This window comes from Amborella trichopoda, chromosome 9 (assembly GCF_054954075.1).
Source record: "Amborella trichopoda isolate Santa Cruz 75 chromosome 9, AtrichopodaSantaCruz75HAP2 v2.0, whole genome shotgun sequence".
NCBI classification, from domain to species: Eukaryota; Viridiplantae; Streptophyta; class Magnoliopsida; order Amborellales; family Amborellaceae; genus Amborella; species Amborella trichopoda.
In genome coordinates, this window is record NC_142344.1 from 6,758,575 (window position 1) to 6,785,474 (window position 26,900).

General features: G+C 34.3%; 1 protein-coding gene across 25 annotated transcripts; it reads right to left on the reverse strand.

Annotated features, from left to right (window-relative positions):
• LOC18424077 (phosphoinositide phosphatase SAC7) lies at positions 1-24,996 on the reverse strand. 25 transcript variants are annotated; one of them, XR_016041172.1, is made up of 20 exons: positions 24,711-24,996; positions 23,478-23,648; positions 23,100-23,183; positions 22,629-22,756; positions 22,448-22,539; positions 19,946-20,003; positions 18,852-18,908; positions 18,698-18,731; positions 18,486-18,567; positions 15,908-16,013; positions 14,608-14,694; positions 14,117-14,187; positions 13,910-14,008; positions 11,062-11,161; positions 7,137-7,245; positions 6,815-6,887; positions 6,395-6,488; positions 3,690-3,712; positions 2,267-2,333; positions 1-538 (listed from the first exon to the last, which is right to left on the reverse strand). XR_016041172.1 is itself a non-coding variant. In XM_088847516.1 (20 exons), exons 2-20 carry the CDS (start codon positions 23,620-23,622, stop codon positions 408-410), a joined length of 1,710 nt encoding a protein of 569 aa, XP_088703642.1. In that variant the 5' UTR covers positions 23,623-23,635; positions 24,883-24,996; the 3' UTR covers positions 1-407. The 25 variants fall into 25 exon arrangements, 15 of the variants coding, with proteins under 15 accessions (XP_088703642.1, XP_088703646.1, XP_088703641.1 ...); XM_088847516.1 differs by having other exon boundaries at positions 3,690-3,782; positions 23,478-23,635; positions 24,883-24,996; XM_088847520.1 differs by having other exon boundaries at positions 3,690-3,782; positions 22,448-22,496; positions 24,883-24,996.
• Between the last annotated feature and the right edge of the window lie 1,904 nt (positions 24,997-26,900).

Genomic DNA, 26,900 nt, shown 5'->3' on the forward strand with positions numbered 1-26,900 from the left:
TTTACGATAAAGTTGAACCTATATTTCTGACCGAGTTTGGCTGGTATATCCAGACTTAGGAGTCATGATTCCACAATCGCACCGAGTAAGGTTACAGTGCAGTACTTCCAACAAAATTCATGATTAAGTCCCATGTAAGGAACCATTCCCACTTAGACCCACAAAAAAGCATGTACAAAGGCATGTAGATAACAACTACATGGCTAATCCACAAAATTTAAAATCAAATGAGCTCAGGGAAACAGCATATCAAATATAGCCATTTCCATTTGATCTTTTTAACTGATTGAAAAAAGAAGGAAACTAGAAAATGACCCTGGGAAGACGATGCTTCTGTTTCAATACGATGCATTCGGACTTTAATGGACAACCCCTTAAGGAAACAGTATCAAGGCAAGTTTCCTATCTCACTGCCGCGGCTTATGTAGACGAGGCCTGTTACAAAATAACCTCCCATTCGCTTTGACAAATGCCATTATACTCAGGCTAACACCAGCCCACACAACAGACAGTAATAAGTGCCGAGCATCATTTCGAGCTGCAAAAACCCAAAAATAAAATCAAAACCACGATTTACTAAGTATTAACACCAATTATAAGAATTCACACAGCAACTCAAATTTCACAATGGTTAAAAATCATAAAGCTAGTTTGATACCCACATAATGCAAATATCTTAGTGAACAGAATAAAAAAAGATAGAATAATTTATATACAAATAATGTTGTGATTTGCCTCTGGGACATTAAGTTGTACTTGTATCATGTACACAAGGATCACTCAGCATCTCAAGTTATAGGAAGACTTCATGTATATACCATAAAAAAAGGCACACAATTGACAATTGATTAGTTCCCAAAATTCACAATTGTTTATAAATTTGACCAGGAATGTGTAATGTGATAATTCTATTTTATGGCCGTCACGTGCTTCTCACTTTGACTCTAGAGCACATTTAGTTCTATAAAATGAGAAAAAAGAAAATTAGGATTCCTTTGACATCAATTTCATGTTTAGGTACATATCTATATATAGAATGTCTTATTTCTTAAAAGAATATTCTATTTTTCTAGCATATATATATATATATATGGGGGAAATGATTTCATGCAAAGGTTGTATAGTAATATAATGCAACGACACTTTTAGAAAACCATGTTTGTAGCATTTATATCACCCCAAAAATTGCACATACCCTCACGTCATCCCAATACTCAATTTTCAAAAAAATAAAACTCAATTTGCATCATAGATATGGTTAAAATGAATCCCCTCCAACATTGGATCTAGACCATCCGTTTTGTGAATTTCAAGATCTAGGCCTTTAAGAACTCCAAACCATTGTTTTTCTTTTTCAACATTGTTCATCCAATGCGAACAAAGCTATCTAAAAATTTTGAAAAGAGAAAAATCTTTCTAAGGCCTAAATCAAAGCAACTTAAAAAAAAGGATGACTTATATTGATTGGGCTAAAACAACACTTTCTAGGGTTCATTTAAAAATTTTGTTTTTTTGTGCTTTGTTCAATGGAAAGAGTGTACATTTAAAAATTTGGGATCAAACAAATGGCACGAACATGATTTTTGAAGATTGTTGCATTATATTACTATACAACGGTTGCATGAAATCATTCCCCTATATATATATATATATATATATATATATATATATATATATATATATATATATATATATATATATGGGTTCGGTTTGTATAGAGCCTAGGTTCTAAACAATCAAATTAGAGTCAAATAGTGTCGAGAAATGTGGTTTCAATATAGGAAATATTTGTGATAGCCTTCAAATATATTTTTGTCTTTATTTATAAAGTTTCAAGCTTCAAAAATAGTGTAGATTGAGCAGATCTATGAAAACTTGAAAATCTTGAAATTGACGGTCCAAAAATGCATTACAAAATACACGATATCCAAAACTTGAAATCTATTTTTTCCTTATGTCCATGCATCTTGAAGTCGAGATGATCAATTTGAGGATATTTGGACATCAAAACAACCTTTTCTAGTGAAATGTTTGAAGTAGGCTCTAATTTAATTGTTTAGAGCCTCGGCTCTATATAAATTTTTCCCTATATATATATATATATATATAGTGTCGTAATATGACTCGCATGCTGTCCAGCTTCAGACTTGAAGTGCTTCATTTGTTAACTGCATCATCAATTATGTTTCCACATAGCTTGATACAACTGAATGTGTAATAACCTGCACAGATATCCTGCACAGATTGCATTACAGATATCTCCTACCTTGCCTCAACGACATGGTTGCAAGCATGACACCAGCTAGAACCAATGCTGAAGCCAGTGGGAATGACTGCAGATTAAAATTACAAAAAAGTCAGTTTCATACGTTCAGGTGAAACAAAAATAAATAACGATAACTCTATGAAATAAGAAATCAGCAACCAAATATATCTTTTGTCCAGATGAAATTTGATAAAGGGATTGCTTTATTTCCTTTTCCAGAAAATGTTAAATCTTGACTTAGAGGCATGTATGCATAATATGCTAAATAAATGAATGATTGGACTAGAGCATATTGGATGCATAAATAATGACATCAGACATCACAAACATAAGTTTTGCCAGACTCGGGAAGATTTTAATGTACACTAGAGCACCATAGAAGAATATTTTTTCATTTTGGAATTTTTTTAGGCCTATATTAAATTTCACTTTTATTCATCCGTTTATTTAATTTATTCCCCTCGTAGACAAACTCCTTCCACGAAATTACAAAGAACTTAAAAAACTCCATTGTGAGCACGAACAATTGCAACAATGTGCATCCCTTATCCAAGGTCTACATAATCTTTTTCAGGCCCATCTCTAACCATTAACATTCTTGACAACCTATCCATTAGCAAAACTAGTACAAATACAAATAACACTATGAGAGCTTCCACATTATGAGACTTCTCTTGCCCTTAAAGTTCTTTTGACACAAACTCGGGCAAGTTATTTGGGCTTGGCAGCCTGCCGAGACTGGAACAAGGTAGTATGTACCCTGTAAGTACTCGGAAAAATATCATATAGATTTGCCCGATACCATACAGACATGGACTGACTCGCCCAAGTTTATACCGTACTCTCCTGAGGACTCCACCCTCATTTTCGTTTTTCAAGATATGAGGCCACAGGCTGTGCAATTTGGCTCAAATTTGTCTCCTTAGCAAGATTTTTACTTTATCTATCAAGTAGAAACATTAGATTTGAGAAAAAACCAGCGGATTCAATAGACACAAGCCACTCAATGAGCACTATTCATGTGCAAAGTATAGCATACAGTGCATTAAGTGTGCAACGCCCGTCATAAGTGTGGAATAAAATTTCACCTTAATTACATATCCCCCAAAATCAAAAGCTCAACTACTCAAAAAAGCAATAATCCCTTTAAGCCAATCACTGCCCTAGATAAATTATATGTATTTTCTAATTTGTACTACATTACATTCGATTACAGTGAATGCAGGTAAATGCAACATTTATGGTTCAAACCACACAGGCGTGCATAGAACCTCAATTATTTCTTGAGTAATTTACATCATATAAATGAGTTAATATAGATCCTTCCAGGAAATTTCTTCCATGTGTCAGGCAGATGAGATTAAATAGTAGAAAATATGTACCTAGAAATATAAGAAATATACTGAATATGAAGGTAACTTACAGCTAGAGCCTCAAAGCCTCCTCCTTGCAATGACGAAGTCATGTCTCGGTTAACAGCAACAATATAATGTCCATGCAGAAGATCAATGGCATCCTTTTTAGTTCATGCAACAACCAAATTTATAATGAGGACCTTCAATGACTAATGCATGAAAATCAAAGCCATTATAAGGGCTAACCTTCAATGACTAATGCATGGAAGTTTTTTTTAGAAGAAATGCATGGAAGTTGGAACAACAAAACCAACAATCAAATAATATTGTAAGTACAGAATACTAACCCATCAAAGTATGATTAATAAATGGGAAAATAAAGGTACAAGTAGAAAATGCACTCAGAAATACATTAAAGGCCCTTTGGTTCTGTAACTTGAAATGTGTTCACTTGACAGGGCAAGAAGACACTGAAGAATAATCCCCACAACAAAAATATAAAAAGAACAATTAATCTTGTGATTCAAGAAACTCTAAATGAACCATGAATATTTTCAACTGTGGTCACGTCTAAAATATTGGAATTTGTTTTTCAGAAACCAAAGCGTCATTCATGTCAGTGTAAAAAAGTACAAATATGCATTTTATGGCAGAGCCATTTAGGAAGGAAAAAATAAAGGAATCACAGACCACAAGAGAAACAATGGGATCCCTTTCTTCGCAAGTAAGTCCATCAGTTCATTAGCCATGTGGAAAAATATGGGGAAACTACACATGTAGGCCATATAAGTCCTAGATAACTCATAGAGATTACCCACAAGTACCCATCTATTAAATTAGCTGAATCAACCTCCAACAGCCACGGAACCCACTTCGAGGAATAAATGCACAAAACCAACTAGGACATGAGCTTGAACTTTCATTGGCATCAAATTCACTTTAGTCAATACCTAGGATGGACAACTAGGTCAGGGGCAACAGTTACACCCAGTGCAACTGCATCCCAAGGACCTAGAAAACTAAAGGTCCAATGCCCCAAATAGATTTGGGGGGAAGGTTGAGAGAAGTTTTGAGAGAGAGAGAGCATAGGTCTAAAATAGTGTTATTGAGATCAGACCGGTGCTCGAACCGGCAAAGGGACTGGTCCATTTAAAACCGGTCCGACCGGTCAAACCTTTTTCATATGCATAAAGAATTAAAAAATGACTAAATTTCAAATATTCAATAAAAATAAGAAAAACATTAGGTAAAACCATTGAAAACTCGGTTAAAAAAATTATCGGAAAAAATTCCAACTCGTGCAAAAAATTAAATATTGGAGGATTTTTCAATTTAGTAAATTATGTAAAAAATGAATATGGCCTATGACATCATTATTCATAAAGCATAAGTTCGTCAATGAGGACGGACCTGGTGCGCCTTTGTCCCCATCAAAGAGAGAAAAAAGTACATCCAAAAAGGGGGAAAGAAAATTGATAAGTAAGACAATTTTCCTTCTAACAATTTAGGATGACGATTTTGGCCAAAATCTTGAGGCCTTTTGAATTAAATATTTTGGAAATAAAATATCATGTGCATCAAAATGGAAAATATAGAAAAAAGACAAAAATCAGACCAAAAGATAGGAAGAGAGTTGGAGGAAAGATTGGGTCGGTTCATCCAGGAGAACTGGCAAAACTGACAATCAAACCAGTTCAACTAGTCAACCACCGGTTTTGACCAGTGCTCAAGAAATACCGGTTTATTGCCCATAGTATACCGTCCAAGGCACCGGTTGGAGGTTCGACCAATTCAACCACCGGTTCAGCCCAATTTTGATAACTATGGTCAAAATAGATTTTAAGGAAGTGAGTAAGAGAGAGAGACTCATCCGAGACTTATCAAAAAAGTATTACTTGGATAAGTCTTTGGATACCACAACAAGACTCAGTCAGGCCTAAGGCAAGTCAACTCGGGAAAGTTTCAACCCGAGTTGCAAGTTTTAAAGCCATGATATGGACAATAGATCTATGGTAGGGCTTGGCTTCAGGATGACAGCAGGATTTTGAGAAGGAAACTTAGAGAATTATATTAGAGATAAAGGTATACGTTCATCAAAGGAAGATGCAGCCGAATAATATGGCTTGAGGGAGACAACTGGTTAATACAATGGATCTCTTGTATGTGGAACATGAAAGAAAATTTGATGTTTAGCCTCTACATTTATCAAATTCTGACTACTGAAGACTGGTGCTGAAGATCAACCAAATTAGGATTTTGCAAAGAATCAAGCGTTTGAAGGAAATATCACCCCGATACCATGTAACTGTGAAGAATAATCCTTGCATAATATTTCTCATGCCACATGAAGATTGCACTTATAAACTACAGAGATACTCTACATGGCCCTTGAGAGAGAAAAAGAACATTAAAGTTAACTATGAATTCAACACAGTTACTGGTCTGTTCTTACACATACATATAACTCATCTATTATACAATACAATACGAATAAACAGCCACAACATAATCCATTGGCATCCATAGCGCAGTAATCAGTCATGAATATTTACACCCTTTGTTCATGAGTATTATATCTAAAAATAAGTGTACAGAACAATCTATCCTAAGCCACAGCTAAAATAATTCAGAATGATGCAGTACATAACTAATCATTCATATAGATGAGATTATAATTCTAAGGGCTAAATAGTCTTAAGATCAAAGTGAGTCCCTATGGCCCAAAAATGAAAACGAAAAACTTCATGCAAAACAATTCCTGCCTAACACCAACCTGTTTTGTGCCATCACAGAAGTTGTTTAAGTAATAACGAGCAAGTGCATTCCGTCCATCATTGAAGATTCCCTGGATGGTCCTCTTCCCATATCTAGCAAACAATCAGATGGAAGAAAATACTGAGGCCGAAAGTTGAATTTGTTCATTAAGAGACCAGAAAGGAGGATATACTATCTACACAATTGGAGTTTTTTTACTCAAGCAGATGTTTCCACTATCAGTTTACTAATATCCTAACTGTTTTGACTCTCCCTGACAATCCGAGTTTCCATTGAAGTTTAAGATAATTAAATAGCCATAATTAAAAACACAATCCATTTTTATGTGAGACATGATGTTAGCATTCATGCACTGCATACATATGACTTGCGAAGGAAAGCTCAAGAAAGAAAACCAACCAAGGTTGCATAGAAATACCTGACAAAGTCTCCTTTCAATGCAGGGGTTCCTGAATACTGGATGCTTATCTCATCTCCATGGTTAGCCCACACTGAAATCAACATTAAAATGCATTTATAGATGAACCAATAACTAACACAGATACACACAGACGCACGTGCATGCATACACACACACACATGCCTGCACACACACACAACACACGCACACAAATAAACACACAGATGAGACTTTGAGAAGTTCCAAGATTTCATAATTGAATGTGGCACAAGCCCCTTTTTTAAAAGACATTAAATAAGTTAGTATTTTGAATAAATTGCAGTAGGTCATAAGATCTTACTGATTTTGAAGCCCTCATCAAAACTTGGATATTTATGTATAGACTCATCGTCACTGAAAACCCCTATTCGTTGGAGTTGGTTTTCCAACATTTTCCTCCCAATCATGCTCTTAAGCATTTATCATAGATATTAGAACATTAGACATATGAGAAGAAAACACCAATCAATAATAATAAACTAAATCTAAAACAACAAAAAGAGTATAAAAAGAAACAAATAGACTTCAATTACTAACTTCTGCTCCAACAAACAGATGTAAAAATTACAACATAAAAGACATTTAGACTTCAATTACTAACTTCTCCTCCAAACAAACAGATGTAAAAATTACAACATAAAAACCAAATGTCTAGACACCATGTAGCACATATAATTCACATGTCTACAGATGATAAAATTTTGCTTAAGAAACTACTCTTCACACTGGAGGGAGTATGTTCAGCATGAGCGCAACAAGCACAACAAAGTTTGATTGAACCATTTCATTCTATCCTTTGCTAAACACATTTGTGTCACTTTAGTGAATTTCTTTTAAATTGATAGTTAATCACTAATACTTTCAGACTCTAAAAGTACATAGTCACAAAATTTGTCCCCGTGACATCCCAGAAGATAGAAAAAGGACTGCATATAAATCTGATTGACACCATCTCGTGCCAATTGATCAGCTATCTTATTGGTTTCCAGCCACGAGTTGTGAAGAGAGACCAAGAGATTGCTAAATAATGCAGAAATTTCATCCAACCTATCCTTAAACTCCATGGGGGATCAGTATCCTTCTTCCCCATGTGATTACATTTTTTGAATCCCCTTCTATTACTATCTCCTTCCCATTCTGGTTTTAAACTCCAGAGACCTATTACCATTGTCCATGCTTCAGCCTTGCTTGCATCACACCTTGGCAATACGGCTGGTAGCTGGCCGGGACTGGCTCAGGTCCCTAGAGGTTAGGCCAGGGCCCCAGGCCCAGATGGGCCTAATTGAACTTAAAAAATAAATAAAATAATAATGAGAAAACATGGTCGGCCTGGTCAGACCTTTCCCCTGCCTGAGGCCAGGTCCGCCTTGCCACTGGGCCAAGCCGTCAAACCACATACTGTGGCTGGGTCAACTGAGCTGGGCCAGGCCACCCGTCCCATTGTCAACCATACTTTGAAAAGCGCTAGAATAGGTCTTTAGTATACTACTCTCATGTATCTTTCGATGCTCCCCCCACTCGGTAGGCCCTAGGTTACCTTGGGAAGTACCATCAAAATTGAATTTGAATTTCCTTCATCAATCGGCAACCATACCACTGGCTTTCTTTTATCATAGACAACAGATGTTACTAGTTTAAGCCATTGGTTTCAAAACCCACTATTAAGATTCATCAAAACTCCATACCTATACAAGCCTTGGATACAGCCTGATTTTCGACCATGTCCTTTAACCAAGCAACTGCGTGGTATCTGGAATTGATTTTACAAGAGTTTCCCTCTGTCCAGATGATTCATAGTAAAGCAAATGCAGACTCAAAAGAGAAGCAACCCTCTTTTACCCATAGTTGGAGCAAATCATAGCTTGATTAAGTCTTGGATTGATCCTGCCCACTAAAAACTAAATAATTAAAGAAAATATTCCCTTGCCTTTGGCAGTAGTTTCATAATGCATAAATTTGTGCTTTACATCCTCAGCCTCCTTTTTGAGCATTTTGCACTTATTAGGAATTATTCTTAGGCTTATCAGTTGGTCGATTGTTATAAATTTATCTACTATCATTAAATATCCAAAAGCTTGAATTTTGGGTGGCCCACGTCTCCCCACACTTTTGATGCACTTGAAAGATCCTTCTAGATGGGAACTAGGGCTCTTTCGGACTTGACTGAGCACATATCTTGCTGTTCCCACTCCAGATCATGATTTCTCTCTGAAATAGTCATAAAGAATTCCTGTAACTCTCCAAGAAATCCCTTAAAACCTCGGGCCTTCATCCTTCAGGTTTCTACACAATTTTGGGATCTAAACTGTCCTTCCTTAACCGTGGATCTCTTCAGGTACGGACTCATATGGCGTAGCTGCTATTGCGAACAGTCTCAGATACCTTTCCTTAGAGGCCCCAGATTTCGGCCAAATGTCCTCCAAGAATCTTGTTATTCTTTCATTGCAAACCTGGGTTCTGGTTTGCCCCATATACTCGGATCGTCCGCCATTAAATCCTTTCCATAGTCCAGATAATTGCTTTGTGTATGGGTGGTGTTTGACAAACCACCCATTCTCGTTAACACCATATTTTCCTTGCATGAGTTTCTTCCGGAGTTGATGTGTGGGTTCCTGGAATCTCCACTACTACTTTCCAAGTAAGACTTGATTGTTGTCCTTGAGTTTTCTTATCCCAAACCACCCCTCTTCTTGGGGCAATAGACTAAATCCGACTTCAACAGATGACATTCATTCTTTGCTTGCGCCCCATTCCATGGGAAATGTCAAGTTTTCTATGCACTCTTTATCACCCCATCCCAAGAACAGGAAAATGGATCTTCCTGCATTATCCCTAGAGGCTTGAAACCACCCTTTTGGGCAAAGGGAATGTTGAAAAGACAGAGATAAAAGCAGTGAAAGAGATATGGTAACTTATTATTTGCCTGAGGGTATGGCCCTTGATAATGCAGAATGGCAAAACAGGATTCCTGTAACCGAATCCCAATAGTTGGGATAAGGCTCAGATGATGATGATTTGAGTTCCTAGATAATTTGATCTAAGCGTCCAAAAATGTGATAGTCTTTGTTCTATCTTAGGACATTATTTTCATCAGTCACGTATAAAGTGTGCATGAAATGTGTTTTATTGAGGTTGGTGCTAGAATGATGAGGTTACATTCCACAATTAAGGGTTCCCAATAATATTCCTAGATAGATTTTACTTGAGGGAGTTAGTGATGATATGAACCCTAGGGAGAAAGTGATCTTTTGACTTATATAAATCATCATTGATTCTTGGTAATTTAACTACCTTGGTTATTTAACTAACATAAAATTGGTAAATCAACGTATATTATTCCAAAATTAACTATTAGTGATCAAATAAGAAGATTCTACACAACCATTAACTTTTTCCATTTTAAAGAACACGTAATGTACATTTTACCTGCTACTAATTTTCTAATAAGCTAGAGTTAGGATTCCTTATTGTCTTAATGATCAGAGAAAAAGTTTACCTTAATGTAATCCTTTTCTAAGGATCAAAATTCAGTGACAGGTAGCTTGACCAATACAAGTTCACTGGGAAGACCATGGCCTGTCTCATTTCCAATCAGTCTAATGCACTTGTTACCTCTACTATAATGGTGTAACCGCTATTTTTTTCAATGAAACCATTATGCACCAAAAGGTATGGAGGTGATATTTTTAGTTACAAAACTATAATTGATTTCCCCAAAGTTTTTTATTTCTATGTTTTCTTCAATCATTGTTCTCCTACTGTTTTGTGGATCAAATTACAAGCTGATTCTACAGTTAAATTTAAACTGCACCCCAGTGAAACAAGTTTACATCTCGACTCTGACAAGCTTAATCAGAGAAGATATCTCAATATTGCTCTCCTTTAAGTTTGGCACTAATATACGCCAGTTAAAAGTTAAACCAAATGCAACTGAGAAATACCAACAAGAAAAACAAAACTGACATATAAGTGAAATACCCTTGAAAGTAAAGTTCTTTTTCTTTTGACAGATGTAACATTAATGCTTTTCAAAAAGCAATTATTTATTAGCAAGCACTGCAACAAGAAATTACATTGAACCATAGTTTTTTTTATCCAACCAGGTAATGGCATTACCAGTTGTATGTCATACTCAAATATATAAACAAAATAGGATGTCATAATTAAATTAAACCTACAAGGTAGCTGATGTTTGAATAATGGAACATGATAAATGTGGGCATTACCTGAGTGACATTAGTACGGTCTAAACAATCAATGCAATTGGTCCTAACAAGTCCCAATTGTTCATCAAGCTTCCCTCCTTTCGCATTCAATAAACAGTATCTAAAAATTTCAAAGCAAAGCAAGTTATCAGTGACTGCAGATAAAATTGAACCATGTATGTTCAAATGTATTCAATACTTTTATTAGAACAGACAAGTTTGGGCAAGCAACAAGCAAACCTATGATTAATTGATAACAAAAATCGTTGCTCTCCCAAAAAGCAACACGTTAGTTTTGGCTGCTTTCAGAACACAATTAAAGAGAACTATACATAGTTATGAAAACATTGTCTGAACCCTCCATTTCCATGAACTTACGTCCCTTCACTATTTTTCCCTCAACACACTTTTCCATTATAAGATATTCTAATAGCAAATATCCAATTTATCCTGAGGAATATCATTATCATCATCACTCGAGCCTTATCCGAACTACTTGTGGTCAGCTAGACGACCCCAAGAATGTCATACGCGATTACGTTGTATCTTCCATGGCCCACTAAAGAAGAAAACTATCCACGTGAGGCCTGAGTTCCTTTGGGAGCTACCATTGAAGTAGAATTGTTGGGAAAATTTCAGTGTTTCGGGCCACCTCCTAAGCCATACAACACTTACTAGTATATAAATTTTTTCTACACAAGAAAGGTCTCAATCAAGATACGGACAACGGGTAGGCACTAGGTGCATCACTCTTTACCTGGACACGATTATTTACAGCTTAGTAAACGTTAGGCCCAAAAGCTTTAGTTGCATTAAGAGACCTCCAGCAGCAAATGTTATATCTTCCGCCCTTTCATAGTTTGGATAAACAATTTACATGGAATGGATAATTTATCTATCCCTATCCATTGCAAAAATGCACATCATACCCACGTGCCCTATCTAATAAAAAACATAAATCATAGAACAACACTTGAAGATAAACTATTTATATGGCAAACTCACAATTGTTAGAAATGTTAGATGGTGCGGAAGTAAGGGAGTAGAACATGCTTGAAGCTCCCTAGGTTGGAAGCGCATTCTGAACAATTATTTGATCATATAAAAATTTAAAATTCAAATATTTTATAAAAATTGAATAACTTGATAATCCCACAAAATACAAAAAATGAGAATAAAAAAGAGCAATAAAAAATTAAATAGTTACTAATTAAATGTTATTAAACTAATAAAGAATATTTTTATATACCTTTTGTAGAAAAAATCCCACAAAATACAATATAAAATATTATGATGAGGCACACCAGGATAACTGATAACAATACAAGGGCGCTGATTTTTTATTGATAAAATCTGCTTTATTTACAATAGTGCTTTAAAAAAGATCTGTGGGGTGGGTCGCACACCACCGATCCGGTTTGGACCAGCTGAATCGACAATCTGGATCAACTGGATTGGTAACCCAGCCAAAAAAAAATAGGAAGAAGAAGAAAAAAAGAAATGAGGATATATATTTTACAATATACAAAATGTATCCTATAACTCAAATTGTCTAGTTGGTTAGAACTTGTACCTTGGAGTTGTAACCACAAGGTCAGAGTTTTGAACTTCGAACTCTCCCTTCTTTCTTTTTAAAATTCAAAAGTCAAAAGTAAACTAGTTTAAATTGGCAAAAATAAACTATATAAATTTAAAAAATTTAAAAAAAAATATGCACCAAAGAGGGTTCAACCTCCGACCTTGTGGATAAGGCCTATGTGCTCTAGCCAACATAGCTATTTGACTTCTATGATATAGTTTATATATGTTATAAATTTATATTAATTGAACTAGCTCTAACTACATAAAAGATTTATAAAAAGATCACTTAGGAGAGTTTGAACCTCCAAATTTGTGGATAACATGCACACACTCTCACCAACAGAGCAATTTGACTTCTATAATATAAGTTACCTATAGCATTATTTATATAAGGAAACGGCCTATTCAATTTGAGCACCAACACAGCCTTTGGCGATTCCGGATCCAGATTGGTTATACCAATCTAGATTGCTGATTTTTTAATAATTGAATAACATTTTCACACTTTACAACCTCCAAAACCATACCAACCTGTATTACTTACAATTTTACGCTATACAACCTCAAAAAGCACTAGAGAGAGTATGATTGTAATTAAGAACCAAATGAATCATTTTCTTAGTCTCTTATTGGCTATGAGTGATCCCTAAAAAGTGGGGATCAAAATCCCAAAATTTAAGAATTGTGATCCCCTAGAGATCCCTATCCTAGATCGATGGAGTGAGATCCCAAAGAGGGATCTACACCTAGGTTGGCAGATCCCGGTAACTAGGGAAAAGTTTGAATAAGATACTGCATGCCATGCACTACAAAGTGACCACGACTTATACAGCTATCTTGGCTAGTAGGGTAAGGGCTAATCATTCAGGCAGGCTATCCGCTTCTCAAATTGCAGCTATATCTACATCGCACGGTTTCGGGAATATATTAGTCATCTATAGCGGAGCACTCGACGCCCAGCAGCCATCCATCAGCAGCCCTTTTCTTGAATTGATGAATCAATTCAAGCAGCAAAAGGGGATACAAATCGGCTACGGCTAGGGGATTACAGTACTCGTTTCAATCGTCGAGCGCTGGTTAAGAAAAATAAAGCAGGTACAACTGGTCATTCCCTTCTGTATTGCTGTGGTGGGGAAGGTTCGTTACAACTGCAATAAATTCTAGGTCATCATTCTACGAGAGCATATAGTGAATTTTAACTTAGTATAAAGATTTAATAAGCACAATGTCGACTAGAATTACCATTAATACAGGCCCACACTTTCAATAGGAAGAATAAACTGCATACCTGTGTTTCATGAGGTAATCAGAGATTTGATCATAAAGAATAGAAAGGCGTTCAAAGTGGATATGGCCACATATTTGATGAAAGTCCAATTGCACATATCTGCAAAGAAGATAAGCAAGATTTGACACTATCGTATGGGGATACAAGAACTTTCTTAATACATACAAAAACTTGAGTATAAATAAAGAAAGAATAACAGTTCTTGACCTTATAGACTCATTAACAATATTTTGCATCAAATTGGCAAATATTTGACTCAAGCGGCCCTCACTGCCATGCTGGCGAGGATAATCGAAGTTAGCTAAGACATTTCCTCATGTATAATAAGATAGAAAATGTACCTTATAATTGGAAATAAGGAGAAATCAACAAACAAAAAAAGAAAAGAAAACCAACACATAAAAGTTTCGAAACTAGTTATTGACGAGGTCAACTGCCAAAACAGATCCATATCTTTTCCCCAAATCCAAAAAATGGCACTCAATGACTCGGGGCTGCAAAGAAGAAGCAACAAGCTAGAGGTATCATAGAAGACTCCAAATGAGCATTAAATTCTTTTGTTTTTCTGTTTTGGTGCGGTGTGTTCAAATTTGAACCCCAAAATCTTGGTCCACCCTACCAACCAACCCAGACAAAGCACCATGAAACTGCCACTGATATCTGATTATTTATAGAAGAAACATGTTCAAAAGACTCACCGCCTCCTCAGGGTTCACAACCTCAAATTTAGGTTTGTATGTCAAATCAACAATTTGCTCCCATAGTAATGGAATAGATCCTCGAACCTAGAAAAATGAATGCATAATATCCAACTTAGTATACTGTGAAATGAAATCAAATTTCCATCTTAGACATAAACAATATATACATACATGCAGAAATAGACATCTATGAGCGCAGACATATTGATGTTGATGCAAGTATCTGATTCGATGCATACATATGCGTATATGCGGATAAGGTGTTAGGGTGTGTTGACAACCATCCAGACTTTTATCAAAAAAGTTTGATAGGTTTCATAAGTAACACTGCTCTGTACACATGGAACCTTTTATCAATAATTAATCCTAGTTCCCTTACTACTAAGGATGTCAAAGGTGAGAACCGGTATCAACCATATCCATGGAGGTAACACAAGGCATAAGATAAAAACATTTGAAGAAAAATATGAAATTCCATGAAAAATAAAAATTAGAAAGAGTGGCACATCAAGTAAACATATCATATAAAATTCACAACTAAGAATAATTTTCAATTCAATTTCATTTCGTGGTTATGATTATGTAATCAATCATTTATTACTACATAGCCACATTTAAACTTCAAATCTACCAAAAACTAAAATAAACTAAAATTAAAAAAATCATTGACATTCTCCATTCAAAGTAAAAGCAAATTGTAATAAATCATCATCATCATCAAAGCCTTTTCCCAACTAATTGGGGTCCGCTACATAAATCCTGCTCCGCCATTCTGCTCTATTAAGGACCACAACCTCAGAGAGGCTATAAGTCCTCAATCTTTTCTCACTACTTCCAACCATTTCCTGTTGGGCTTGTCCCTTGTCCTTTTTTAGCCTTCTATTTGAACTAACTTGCACCTCCTAACAAGTGTTAATACTGGGTCTACACCACACATGGCCAGCCCACCTAAGTCTACTTTCTCTCATTTTATCACACCTATTGGTGTCACACCTAAATTCTCCCGAATATATTCATTTCAAATTCTATCCCTTCTTGTCATGCCACTCATCCATCTCAACATCTTCATCTAAGCTATACTCATTCTATGGGTATGTTGTTTTAGCAAACTATAATAAATAATAACTAATATAACTGCTATCATAAAAACCAAAGGATTATTAAATTAAAGAAATACAATTACAAATAATTTGAAGGTCTGTAAACACATGAATAATTGTCATTAGATACATAGCAAGTACCATATAAATATTGAGAAAAAAAAAGGAGAAGAAGAAGATGAAGAAGAACTGCTTACCTGTAGAAAAGAAGCAGAAAAGCCGTTGCAAAATAAAATCTGCTCAGTTTCTACAAAGTTAGCAACATAGCCATCGGAATCAGCCCCTCTTCTCCACATACGGGTTCTTGTAAAAAAGAAAAGGCTTTCATTACTAGATCCATAAAACATTTTAATGAAAATTAGAAATACAGAGCATGGCCATTTTCATATAACCAAGAAATCTAAAATAACTGATAAAGTTATCTTCAAATTGCTTCTCTTGATCAGATACACCCTTTTATTTCAAACAATTTATCCAAAATACATCCTCATGAGAAAACTTATCTCATCCCTCCTAAATCAAAAAGCCACATAAAAACTGAAATTTTTTTTGAACAGCAGCCATATATTTGAAAGTTCTATAGTTGCAACTGTTCAAATACTGATGCAACTGTTTCTCCCTCCCTCCCACCCACCAGCCTCTCCAAAATACCATGTTTTTTGGAAGTTGTTGTAATGTTCTGAAAGATGACAAGTTCTGATTTTTTATGCTTATCACCCTCCCAGTCCACCATATCCCCAAGGTTTCAGAAAACACTAGGCTCCCCTTAGGCGGCCGACCTGGTGCTCAGCGCCCAAGCAGACACCCTATAGTAATTTTTCTTTATATATATATATGGGTTTTGTTAGGCTACACCACTTGTGGTGTAGACTCTTAAAGTGCTCAACATTTTTAGATGTTTAGATACCCTTATCCTATAGTATAGTAACTTTTTGTTTAGGGGTATTTTAAGTAATTAGTCAAGAGTAAACTAGAAATTCCTAATAAAAACAAAAACATTTATTAACAATAGTAGACAATGACATCACCGATATGACATCACCCATAAGATGCATTAATTGTTTTTAAAAATATCCATTCTACGCTTCTAAATAGAATGCCACTATTTTCTTATAAAAATATCCACTCTACCCTTCTAAATTACCAAAAATGCCCCTACTTGAAAATATTTGTATTACAATTCAAGGGTATTTTAATGTCCAAAAATATTGAACACTTTGAGGGTCTATACCACCAAGTGGTGTAGCCTAACAAAACTCTATATATATATATATATAGGAAAAGATCCTGTCAGCCCATGGGCTGACAACTACAGTGTCAGCCAACAGCCCAGATTGAATCTGAGCCCAATCCAATAATCACGACCTCATTTCGTATTTGAATTTTCATGTTTTTTATACATATCCAAATCACTTGAAATTTTGAACATCTATTCTTAAAAAATAATAGAATCTGATAAAAATATTAAAAAATAATTCCAAAAACATAAATTGACCAAAATACCCTCGAAACTTTTCAGAAGTATTTTGGTCAATTTATATTTTGCGAATTATTGTTTTTATATTTTTATTAGATGCGCCTTGATAAGTAGAATGCACGCCTAAATTTTGAAGTGATTTGAATTTATAGAAAAATAAATGAAAATTCAAATATGAAAAAAGATGGTGACCATCAGATCGGCCCAAATTCAATCTGAGCCATTGGATGACACTGTAGCAGTCAGCCAGAGGGCTAACAGCATCCATTCCCTATATATATATATATATATATATATATATATATATATATATATATATATATGGGTGTGGTTTCCATAAGGTTGCAGCCTTAAACAATCCAATTAAGGCGCACCTCCAAATTTTATCATAACATGTAATTTTGGTAAAAAAATTCTTAGGATTATCTCAAAATCTATTTTCATATCTAATTACAAAATTTTAAACTCCAAAAATGGTTAAAATCAAGCAGATCTAAAAACATATGAAAATCTTGAAAATGGACGGTCTAGATAATGTATTGCAAGATGCACTATTTCTAGGACTCAAAATCTTTTTTTTCTTTCATATTCATACATCTCGATGTCGAGATGATCAATTAGAGGTTTTTTCAACATTAAAATAAACTTTTCCGATGGATTTTTGTAGTGCATCTGTAGTTCTACATTTTAAGGTTGCAACCTTATATAAACATTTTCCCATATATACATATATATATATATATATATATATATATATATATATATATATATATATATATATATATATATATATATATATATATATCTGTGTGTGTGTGTGTTGTCCAAACGCACATATATACATATATTTGTATCAATTATGTAATTTATTTTTGAAAATAATGTAACATACTTTTTTATATATCAACATATGATATATCGCATGTTGAGAATAAACTTATTCAAAATTTCAACATTCAAACCGTACAAAATTTAAAAAAATTTAAAACTAATAGGCTATATATTAATAATAGTCTCTATATGAGAAAATAATTCCAATGAGAAAAGAAAAATTACGAAGCTTCTTCAAAGCACAAAAAATACTTTTGATTATCAAAAACTAGGTATAGCTAAGAGATTGAGGGCTGATGGAAGTGTTCTTTTAACTTTGGGGGTTGAAAATAACCCCCATAACCTATTTAAACCACTTTTTCCATTTTGGCATCTTTAAAAATTTTAAAAAGGCCCACGTCCCTAGGCGCCCTCCCAGAACTCGTTTGTTATAAGAGTGACTAAAGGAGCATGGTTTGAGTACTTTACCGGTTCTTCTTGTACATCTCCTAGCAATCAAGGTAACATCAGCAATGTTCTTTCCAACAGTGGCTTGAAAGTTCTGAAAGCCTGAGGAACAATTAAGGCACCAACCTCAAATAGAAGCCAATTTAAAAGAAAGCATTCTTTAATTTTTCCCCAGTTTAGACAACATAATGCAAAGGCTAATGGCCAAAGCACAACCAATTTGGAAAGATACTTCCTTGAATGACAGGCAATAGGTATGGATCAAGCTGCAAATACAAGTCCATAAATCATATCAGAAATTTCATTATAAAAATAAAAGAAAAATAAAATAACTCTAAGAAATAAAAATGCAATAGATGCCCCTATCTCCAATCTCAGTATCTCACCTTGTTGTCTATGAGAACTTCCAACATATAATTATTCCAAAAAAATCTAGGGTTTGCCTGCATAAAGCCAAGGGTACCATAATCAGAAAGTTGACTTGAAGTTACTTTTTGTATTCACCTAATAGAACTTGAGAGCATAGAATATTACAACCTTCTAATAGAGTTCATTTTTTGCTTTCTCAATAAAGTGAGAAAATCAGGAACATGTTAATAACTTTATGGGATATACGTAGTGAGAAAAAATAACCAAACGAGTTTACGATGGACCAAGAAGGAAGTCTCCAACACGAACATGTGAGCCATCTCTCAGTGTGACTTTCCAGCAAAATATAAATGTATAGATGAATTACAAAAGCTCCTCGGCAACAAAAAGTTTAGCAAAAAGTCAATAATTTGTGATGGATGAACATATTCAATTACTCAATACAAAATATCAAGCTTGTGAGAAGCTTACTATCTGAGAAAGCAAGGAATGCATTCTAACCTAATGGTTAGGGTAGTACACTAGCACCTTGGAAGCTATATCTTAAAGTTATAAATATAAGAATTTCTAATGAGATTATAATTGCAAATAGTTTGGCCTAGTTTTGATCATTAGGATGTATTTTAGCAGATTCAACAGAAGGTAATCAGAATAAATAAATCAAAATTTATCAAATCAAACCTAAAAATTGACCTATTTAGCATTTCATTGTATGTGTGATTTGATAATATTCAAAACCCAAGATATGGAATTAGATGGCTATATGAAATTTGATCAAAAAAATGATGAGCTAGTTGAAATTAAATAAAAATATATATTGTGAGATGTTAAATAGTTCATTTCTAAGGTGTGGATTTGATGAATTTCCCTTAGATAAATCTCAGGACACTAGATAGCCTAATAAAAAATAAAAGTCCATTATGGCATAAATAGAAAGAGAAAATGTGCTATGAACTTACATTGGCCTGTGCCATAAAAAAACAAATAGATATCCCCAATTTAGAGAAAAAAAAAGTGGAAAGCATGAAACGGAATGGTTAGTTATGGAGTCAAGATTCGCAAAGAATGCTGGAAAAACAAGCTAACAGGTTAAGTCGTAAATCAAATTCACCTGCTTCCAAAGGGGAAGCGCCTTTGACTCATCACCCAGATCATGTAAACGTTGCATGCTACAACAACAGCAGCAAAAACAACAGACAAAAATGTGAAGCCAAAAAGATAAACCATTCCCAATCCAGCAGCAAAAAGTGATATGGATGATAAAGAAAACAATAAGTGATAGAGAACAATGATATAAATATATTGAATAAATTTTGTTTCAGGAGAGAGAGGCCTGGAGCTAAATATAGCTTTATGCCTTTCAGACTGAAAGGAATACTAATCATTCCGTATGAAAATACCTAATTTGCATTTTTTTTTTTTTCAAGAACACTTTTGGCTAAATTTTCGATGTAGGTAAGATATATCAAAAGGGCATATCGATTATGAAAGAGAAATATCTATTTTCAATGTTTCTAGCTATTTAACACACACACACCAGAGAAGAGTATCACACATCGAAGTAGACCAATAAAATAAAGGAAAAATTACGTATATATCAGTTATATTTATCGCTATTACAAAAATACCTTTTAGTTTCCGTTATTGCAAATACATCATTTTCTTGAACTTCATAACACTTTTAAAAGAAAAAGACAAAACTGCCCATTTTCGATTTTTCAAACCAAATATTTAAAATTTTCAGTTTTTCAGTTTCAGGTCTTAAATATTTCGGTTTTTCAAAAACCAAAATTTAAAATTTTAGTTTTTGAAAATCCGAATTTATATTTTTGTTTTATTAATATTCCTAAAAAATATCTTCTCTTTTCTCTCTCTATTCTCTCTCTCTGACAAAATAAAGCCAATGCTTTCCCTGCCTCAGCTGCTCTCTGTAACTCGCACGTTATAGTGTACAAGATTGATACCCTATATGGATCAAACTCCGAATTTGTAGAGAAACCCTCCTTTATCATCAAAACTTTGTGCAAGACACGCAGAATTTAAAAAAATTATCAAGAAACCCCATATTATCAATAATACATGGGCTTTTCATTCAAGCTCACAATTACAGTGTTGGCGAGGATTCTCACAATTCTAAGAATGATATTCATCAGCTCAGGTGCATTCTCCCTCAGAATTACAGTGTTGGCAAGCGCAAGAAGGAATGAATCCAAACCTTTGAGGCCTTGAAACACAATCGAAATGTTAAATATCATCCACCAATTTGTCAAATTTGAATAGAACCCATGGGCTTCTCTCTCCACCTCCATTGCCACCTAATACGCATCACCCATTATAAGCCTTGCTTTGGACCTTATCAGCATCAATCAAGTAAAGCCTAGTATTGTTAAGCAATGCCTACTGCATCATCATCCAAAAGCACAAACTATCAAACATGTCGCCTCATAACAAAAGTGGTCATTACGCACATATGTCGGGATACAGTCGCCCTATGGAAGCATACTTGGAGGACATCAAACGCCTTAGCAGACCAACTGGCTAAGGAGGGAGCGCTCTTGAGCAGCTGAGAGACTGTAGTTTTTCACAGCCGGGCTTCTCGTTTCTCACTTTGTGCTCGTGACCTTTTGGACTACCCCTTTCTCTTTTTGTACATGACTGTAATGGAGTGTTTATATAAGCCCCAACTTTTTTTACAGGGATCCTATCTAGGGAATCCTATTTTTTGCTAAGGGACCAGTTTTGTAGGTCCTCTCCTCTATATGAATTTTTGCCGAGGGACCTGGCTTGTGGGTCGCCTTGCTGCTTACTTGTACGCCTTATCTTTTTCTCAATACAACAGTTAACCTTATAAAAAAAAAAACAAAAAGTGGCCATTACATGAATCACGCGTGGTCTAGTTCCAAATTTTCCTCCACTTTGAAAGATGGGCGAATAACAAATATCCACACTCTCAAGCTATATATTCTTCACTTCAGAGTTTGAGGGATCTAAAATGGTGAAGAATGAGAAGCCTTCTTCTCTTCATCTATAACACCCTCATGCTTTGGCACCGCAAAGTACCTGAGTCTAGATGCACTGAAGAGAGAAGCTTCCTTCTCATTTTTAATTTCACTTTCTTCATTGCAAGGAGCTCCAAGAACCTAGCAGTCACATCCTCGAGCTTGAATCCAATTACATTGAACTTTTGCCTCCATTAAAGTGAGAGCAGCGGAGACAAGGAAAGTGTTTGCTTTATTTTGTCAGAGAGAGAGAAGAGAAGAGATTTCTTAGGTACTTCAAAAAATATAAAAACATAAATTCGGATTTTCAAAAACCGAAATTTCTTAAATTGCAGTTTTTGAAAACTCGAAATATTTAGGAACTTCGGTTTTTGAAAATCCAAAAATCAGCAGTTCCATCTTTTCTAAAAGAATGTTATGAAGTTCAAAAAACGGATCTCTCTGTGATAACGGATACTAAAAGGATTTTTTTGTAATGACAGTAAATATAACGGATATATACACAAATTTCACTAAAATAAATTTGAAGTTATCACATGCTTGCCCAAAATTAAGTCAGACTCAACCTAAGTCAGCTCCATGCTACTTAAAAAACCACAAAAATTCCTACTCACTTGAGTGTCAGATTTACATCATAAGAAAAGTAGAGCCCAGAAGTTCTCTCTGCAGCATTTAGGAGCACAGCAAACTCAGTCTCCATTTTTTTCTGTGAAAAATGTGGATGGTAATAGCTAGGTATGAATCATGGAGCACAATTGGAAGAAATATCAAGAATGACAAAGGGAATTTGCTGACCTGTTCTGCTGTTGAGATTTTGAGAGCATGATTGCATGGAAAAATCTGAAGGTTCGAAACCTTGAACATGGGGTATCCCAAATAAGATCCAACACACTCTCTTTCTGTGATTACTACCATATATGCCCCTAAATCATAAAAAGGAAAGGAATCAGATTGTAGGTATTTAATATACACAACAGAATGATCAAATGCTTCATTCGACTATGATTTGTTAATGTGAGAGCACAATACCTGAAGTGTGAGAGTGTGTATGTGCGTGCGTGTGTGAGCGCGAGAGAGAGAGAGAGAGAGAGAGAGAAAGAGAGGAAGTTCGCAGAGCACAGCATTAATTAAAACTGTTTTATTGTAGCAACAGACAAGACTAGAAGCCATATCTAAATTACCAAAAAAATCTCAAACTAAATAAAAAAATTTAAAACTTTAACATGAAGGAAAATATGTTGTAGATCTATGGCACCAAGAGTCCACCTGCCAAGAGTCTTAGCATTCCAACCAAGCCATAAATAGTCCGCATTTTGGGGGCTGGGGTCGAACCACATTGAGGAAGCTCTCCTATTCATCCAACAACATAAATCACTAAGTAAGCAACTTTGGTCATGGTGCGTGCAGATATACATGCACACATTAACTTACATGTGAAATGTGGATGGTGTATTCGTGTCTATGTGAAATAGCAACACACACATGTGCTTGCGTGTGCACACGTACATGCACATGCGCATGCGCACTCATACAATGAATTCTTCAATAACAATGTCAAAACCAAAATTTAATGTAATGTCAAAACCACAATTTAATGTCAAATTGGCAAAGACTGGAGAAGACACAAGTGAAGACAGCTCTAACCAATCATGTTGAGAGATCCATCTACACGGCTGATTGCTAAAAAGGAATCGAAGGGGCCATCAGCAGGCTCAATGACGTATTGATCAGGATGTTCCCATAATCGCATCCGAGTGTAAAGCCTTCTGTCAGAATCAACCTTCTCCATGCGACTCGCCCTCCTGATCCAATTTGCTTGAAAAGGAAATCACATTATAACAAATCAATTTTTTTGTAATTTCACGTCTTAGAAAACAATAGTGAAGACTTGGTTCTTCATTACAATAATGAACAAAATTTACCCCACCCAAGCAAAAAATCATTTCATAAATGTTGTTCTGTAATGACCAGAAAATGCTATCTGTTTACATTTGTTAATCATGAATATCATACCTCCAGTTCAAATCTTAGAGCAGAGCTTCATGGGTCTCAAACAGAAAATGTTTAGAATAAACAGTTAGTGTTAATTTTGAAAAAGAAAAAAAATAATGCAAAGAATTAAAATTTCGACTTGAAAATGTATCTAAAATGTCAAAATTCATAACTCATAAAAGACCGCCGAAATAAGTTAAAAGAAAAATGCACTTAAATTATGAACAAGACCCCATCACAAAAATAAAAGCTCTAAGAATACCATTCACGTTGTTTACAATCATCAAATAGAGAGAAACTGTGAATTTTCAAGCAATTAAATGACATAGGCAACCACAGAAAACCAAATAGTGAAAAGGTATTATCAGCTGAATGGAGGATCTCAGCAGATTCCAGCCAAAAGAGCAAGCAAAACAAATTCGAAACCGAATAGATTTCGAATTAACTAGAAAAAATGCTTCTTAGAAGCAAAAGAATCCTTCACCTTGCTATGAATCATAGTTGAAGATAACAGATAAAAAATGAAAAATCAAATAATAAAACCACATGGGTACCCAAAAAGAATGCAAAAACTATGAACAGTGAGCGTTATAGAAGTCTATAAACATCTGAGTATCGGTTACAATATAAGAGATAAACTATCAGAAAGAGATCAACACTAAAAACCATGCGACCCAATCAATAACACTCACAAAATCATTAAAAAAAATCCAAAAAAAAAAAAAAAAGCAAAACAGAATTGACTAAGTAAACGACAAGAGCACCCGAAAAAACCACCAAGAAAGCACGAAAAACCAAAATTAAAAAATATAGACAAAACCCAACGGAATTCACAAACCTAAACAACTTGGGTACCCAAAAAAACATGGAAGAAGATGAAATTACCTTCAAACTCGCCTGTTTTCTAAAAATTCTGGCTAAATCGCCTGCCTGAAAATCATTTGCAGAACCAGGTGGATTTTAACAAGGTGGGGCTTAAATAAACCGTTGATTTGAGCGCTTTAGAGTTCAAAATCGAGCTTTTATTCGATGTTGAAAATGAAGAAATCAAGCTCACAACTGAAAGAAGTATGAACCAGTCGAGGATCAGATACAAGGTCTAAGATTTGTAGAAACTGCTCTCTAACAACGAAATCCCGCTTCTCCGAAATGTTCGAGCTAGATCTACCCCTCAACCGAAAATTCGGCTGAAAATTGCGGATTTCTACGTGATTTGCACCGAGACAAAGTCGTGCTTTTCGACCGTTTTGTTGCGTTTTCACATTGTGTCGTTGCAGGAAATAATTCTAACGAAAGTTTGCCCCATTTTGGCCCACCTCCTGCTCAAATAAATTTTCTAGGGCTCGGTGTTAAAAATAAATTTTATTTTGTGAGCTTATACTAAATAATAAAGCACATACTTTAACGTAATAAATTAAGAATAAAGGTTCCTTTATGTGGTTTATACCTTTTCCATCTTGTTTATGCACAAAATATGAGTGAAACAACTGTTGCATTTTTTATTTTTGGAAATTCTGTAGAAAATTTTTTCATAAATATTGATACGTAACATCAAGTCTATATTTTACCCTCATATTTGGCAGTGCACTATTTTTAATATGTATTTTTTGTTTTATTCTTAATTTTGGAGATCACATATCTATTTTATAATGCTAGATTGTGGATCAGATATTCGACGTTTGAACTGTTTTTTTTTGTAGCATGGTAGAATAGACATCCAATGTTCAAAGCCGTATAATTTCTGGCCTAAAGCGTAGTTTGGATATTCAATGTTCAAACCGAACAATGAATATCGGAGCTGCACTTTACCTTGAAAAAAATCTCTTGCCAGCTTATCTTAATCGGGCAATTGTGAGCACGTATGGTATTTCAAATTTAATTTTTCTATTCATTGGATTAATCTGAAATTTTAGATGTTCACAGTTTTCACCATCTTGCACATGTAAGAAATAGTAAATAAGTAATTTTTAAAATTAAATAATCGAAATACCCCTAAAGGAATTTTGATAATTTTATTTTTATTGAATTATTTTTAATATTTTTCTATCTATTTTTTTTTAACTACTCTTTTATATTTTTTACATGTGTCCGATAGTGAGAACTATTGAAACGCAGAACTTGCGGTTGCTCAATTTTATCTAAAAATATAAAATACAATGCATGCTATCAATCATATCTAAAAATATAAAATACAATGCATGCTATCCACCATAGCAGGTCTCCATTTAAACTGCGATTTTTTCATAAATTTATTAGAAACTCTGAGTTTTTTTATAAAGAAGCATTTTTTTACTTCAACTGATATAAATTTGTATTTTATCTGTTTTCAAAAAAATATTTCAAAAAAACTTCTTCCCTATAACTTTATTTCTTCATTAACTTAATATTATTGAATTTTGGTTTAGAGATAAGTACAATAGAAGTAAATTAAAATCTTGATTTAACAAAAAAATTCATCGACAATGAGTTTCCTTAAAAAAAAAGTGTATGAAAAAAATACAACCAATATATTCCCCAAAAGAAAAAGTAATCAAAACAATTGTATATCTTAAAATAATAGGTAAAATTAGAAGAAGAATAACCAATGAAAAAAAAAATTCTTTAAACCAGTAGCGTCCTTATAAAGAGCAAGAGAGATATTCAATGACACTAAAGATTTAGGTATTCGGTACGGGATTCAAATTTGCTTAAGCATTTTATTGTTTTTTTTATGTATAGGGAAGTTTGATTAATTTCCTATTTTATTTTTTAAATTTTATGTCTTTCATGTATATGACATAGTATTTTGGATGGACCACTATTTAATATTTTTTATGTTTTTTTTGTTTTTTCTTTGAAAAATAATTATATACTTTATTTCACAATTCTTGTTATTTGTTAATTAGTTATTGTGTTTAGTATTGATGTTTTTGTTTCATTTTATACTCCTAATAAATCTATGATATGTTTTGTGTTGTGACAACACAATAAGCATTGTTGTTTAATTTATTGAAAGTTTCAACAAAAAACTATCAAGTATTGTTGTAATGGCACTAGTAAGGTTATAAAATTATTGTTTAATAGTTTTAACATATC

Coding starts and splice junctions, on each gene's coding strand:
- LOC18424077 (XM_088847516.1), bottom strand. CDS start 23,622: ATGGAGAAGGTTGATTCTGACAGAAGGCTTTACACTCGGATGCGATTA. Junction 14,695..15,907: donor TTTCTGCTTCTTTTCTACAG/GTAAGCAGTTCT, acceptor TCATTTTTCTAG/GTTCGAGGATCTATTCCATT. Junction 3,783..6,394: donor TCTGTGATGGCACAAAACAG/GTTGGTGTTAGG, acceptor TGAACTAAAAAG/GATGCCATTGATCTTCTGCA.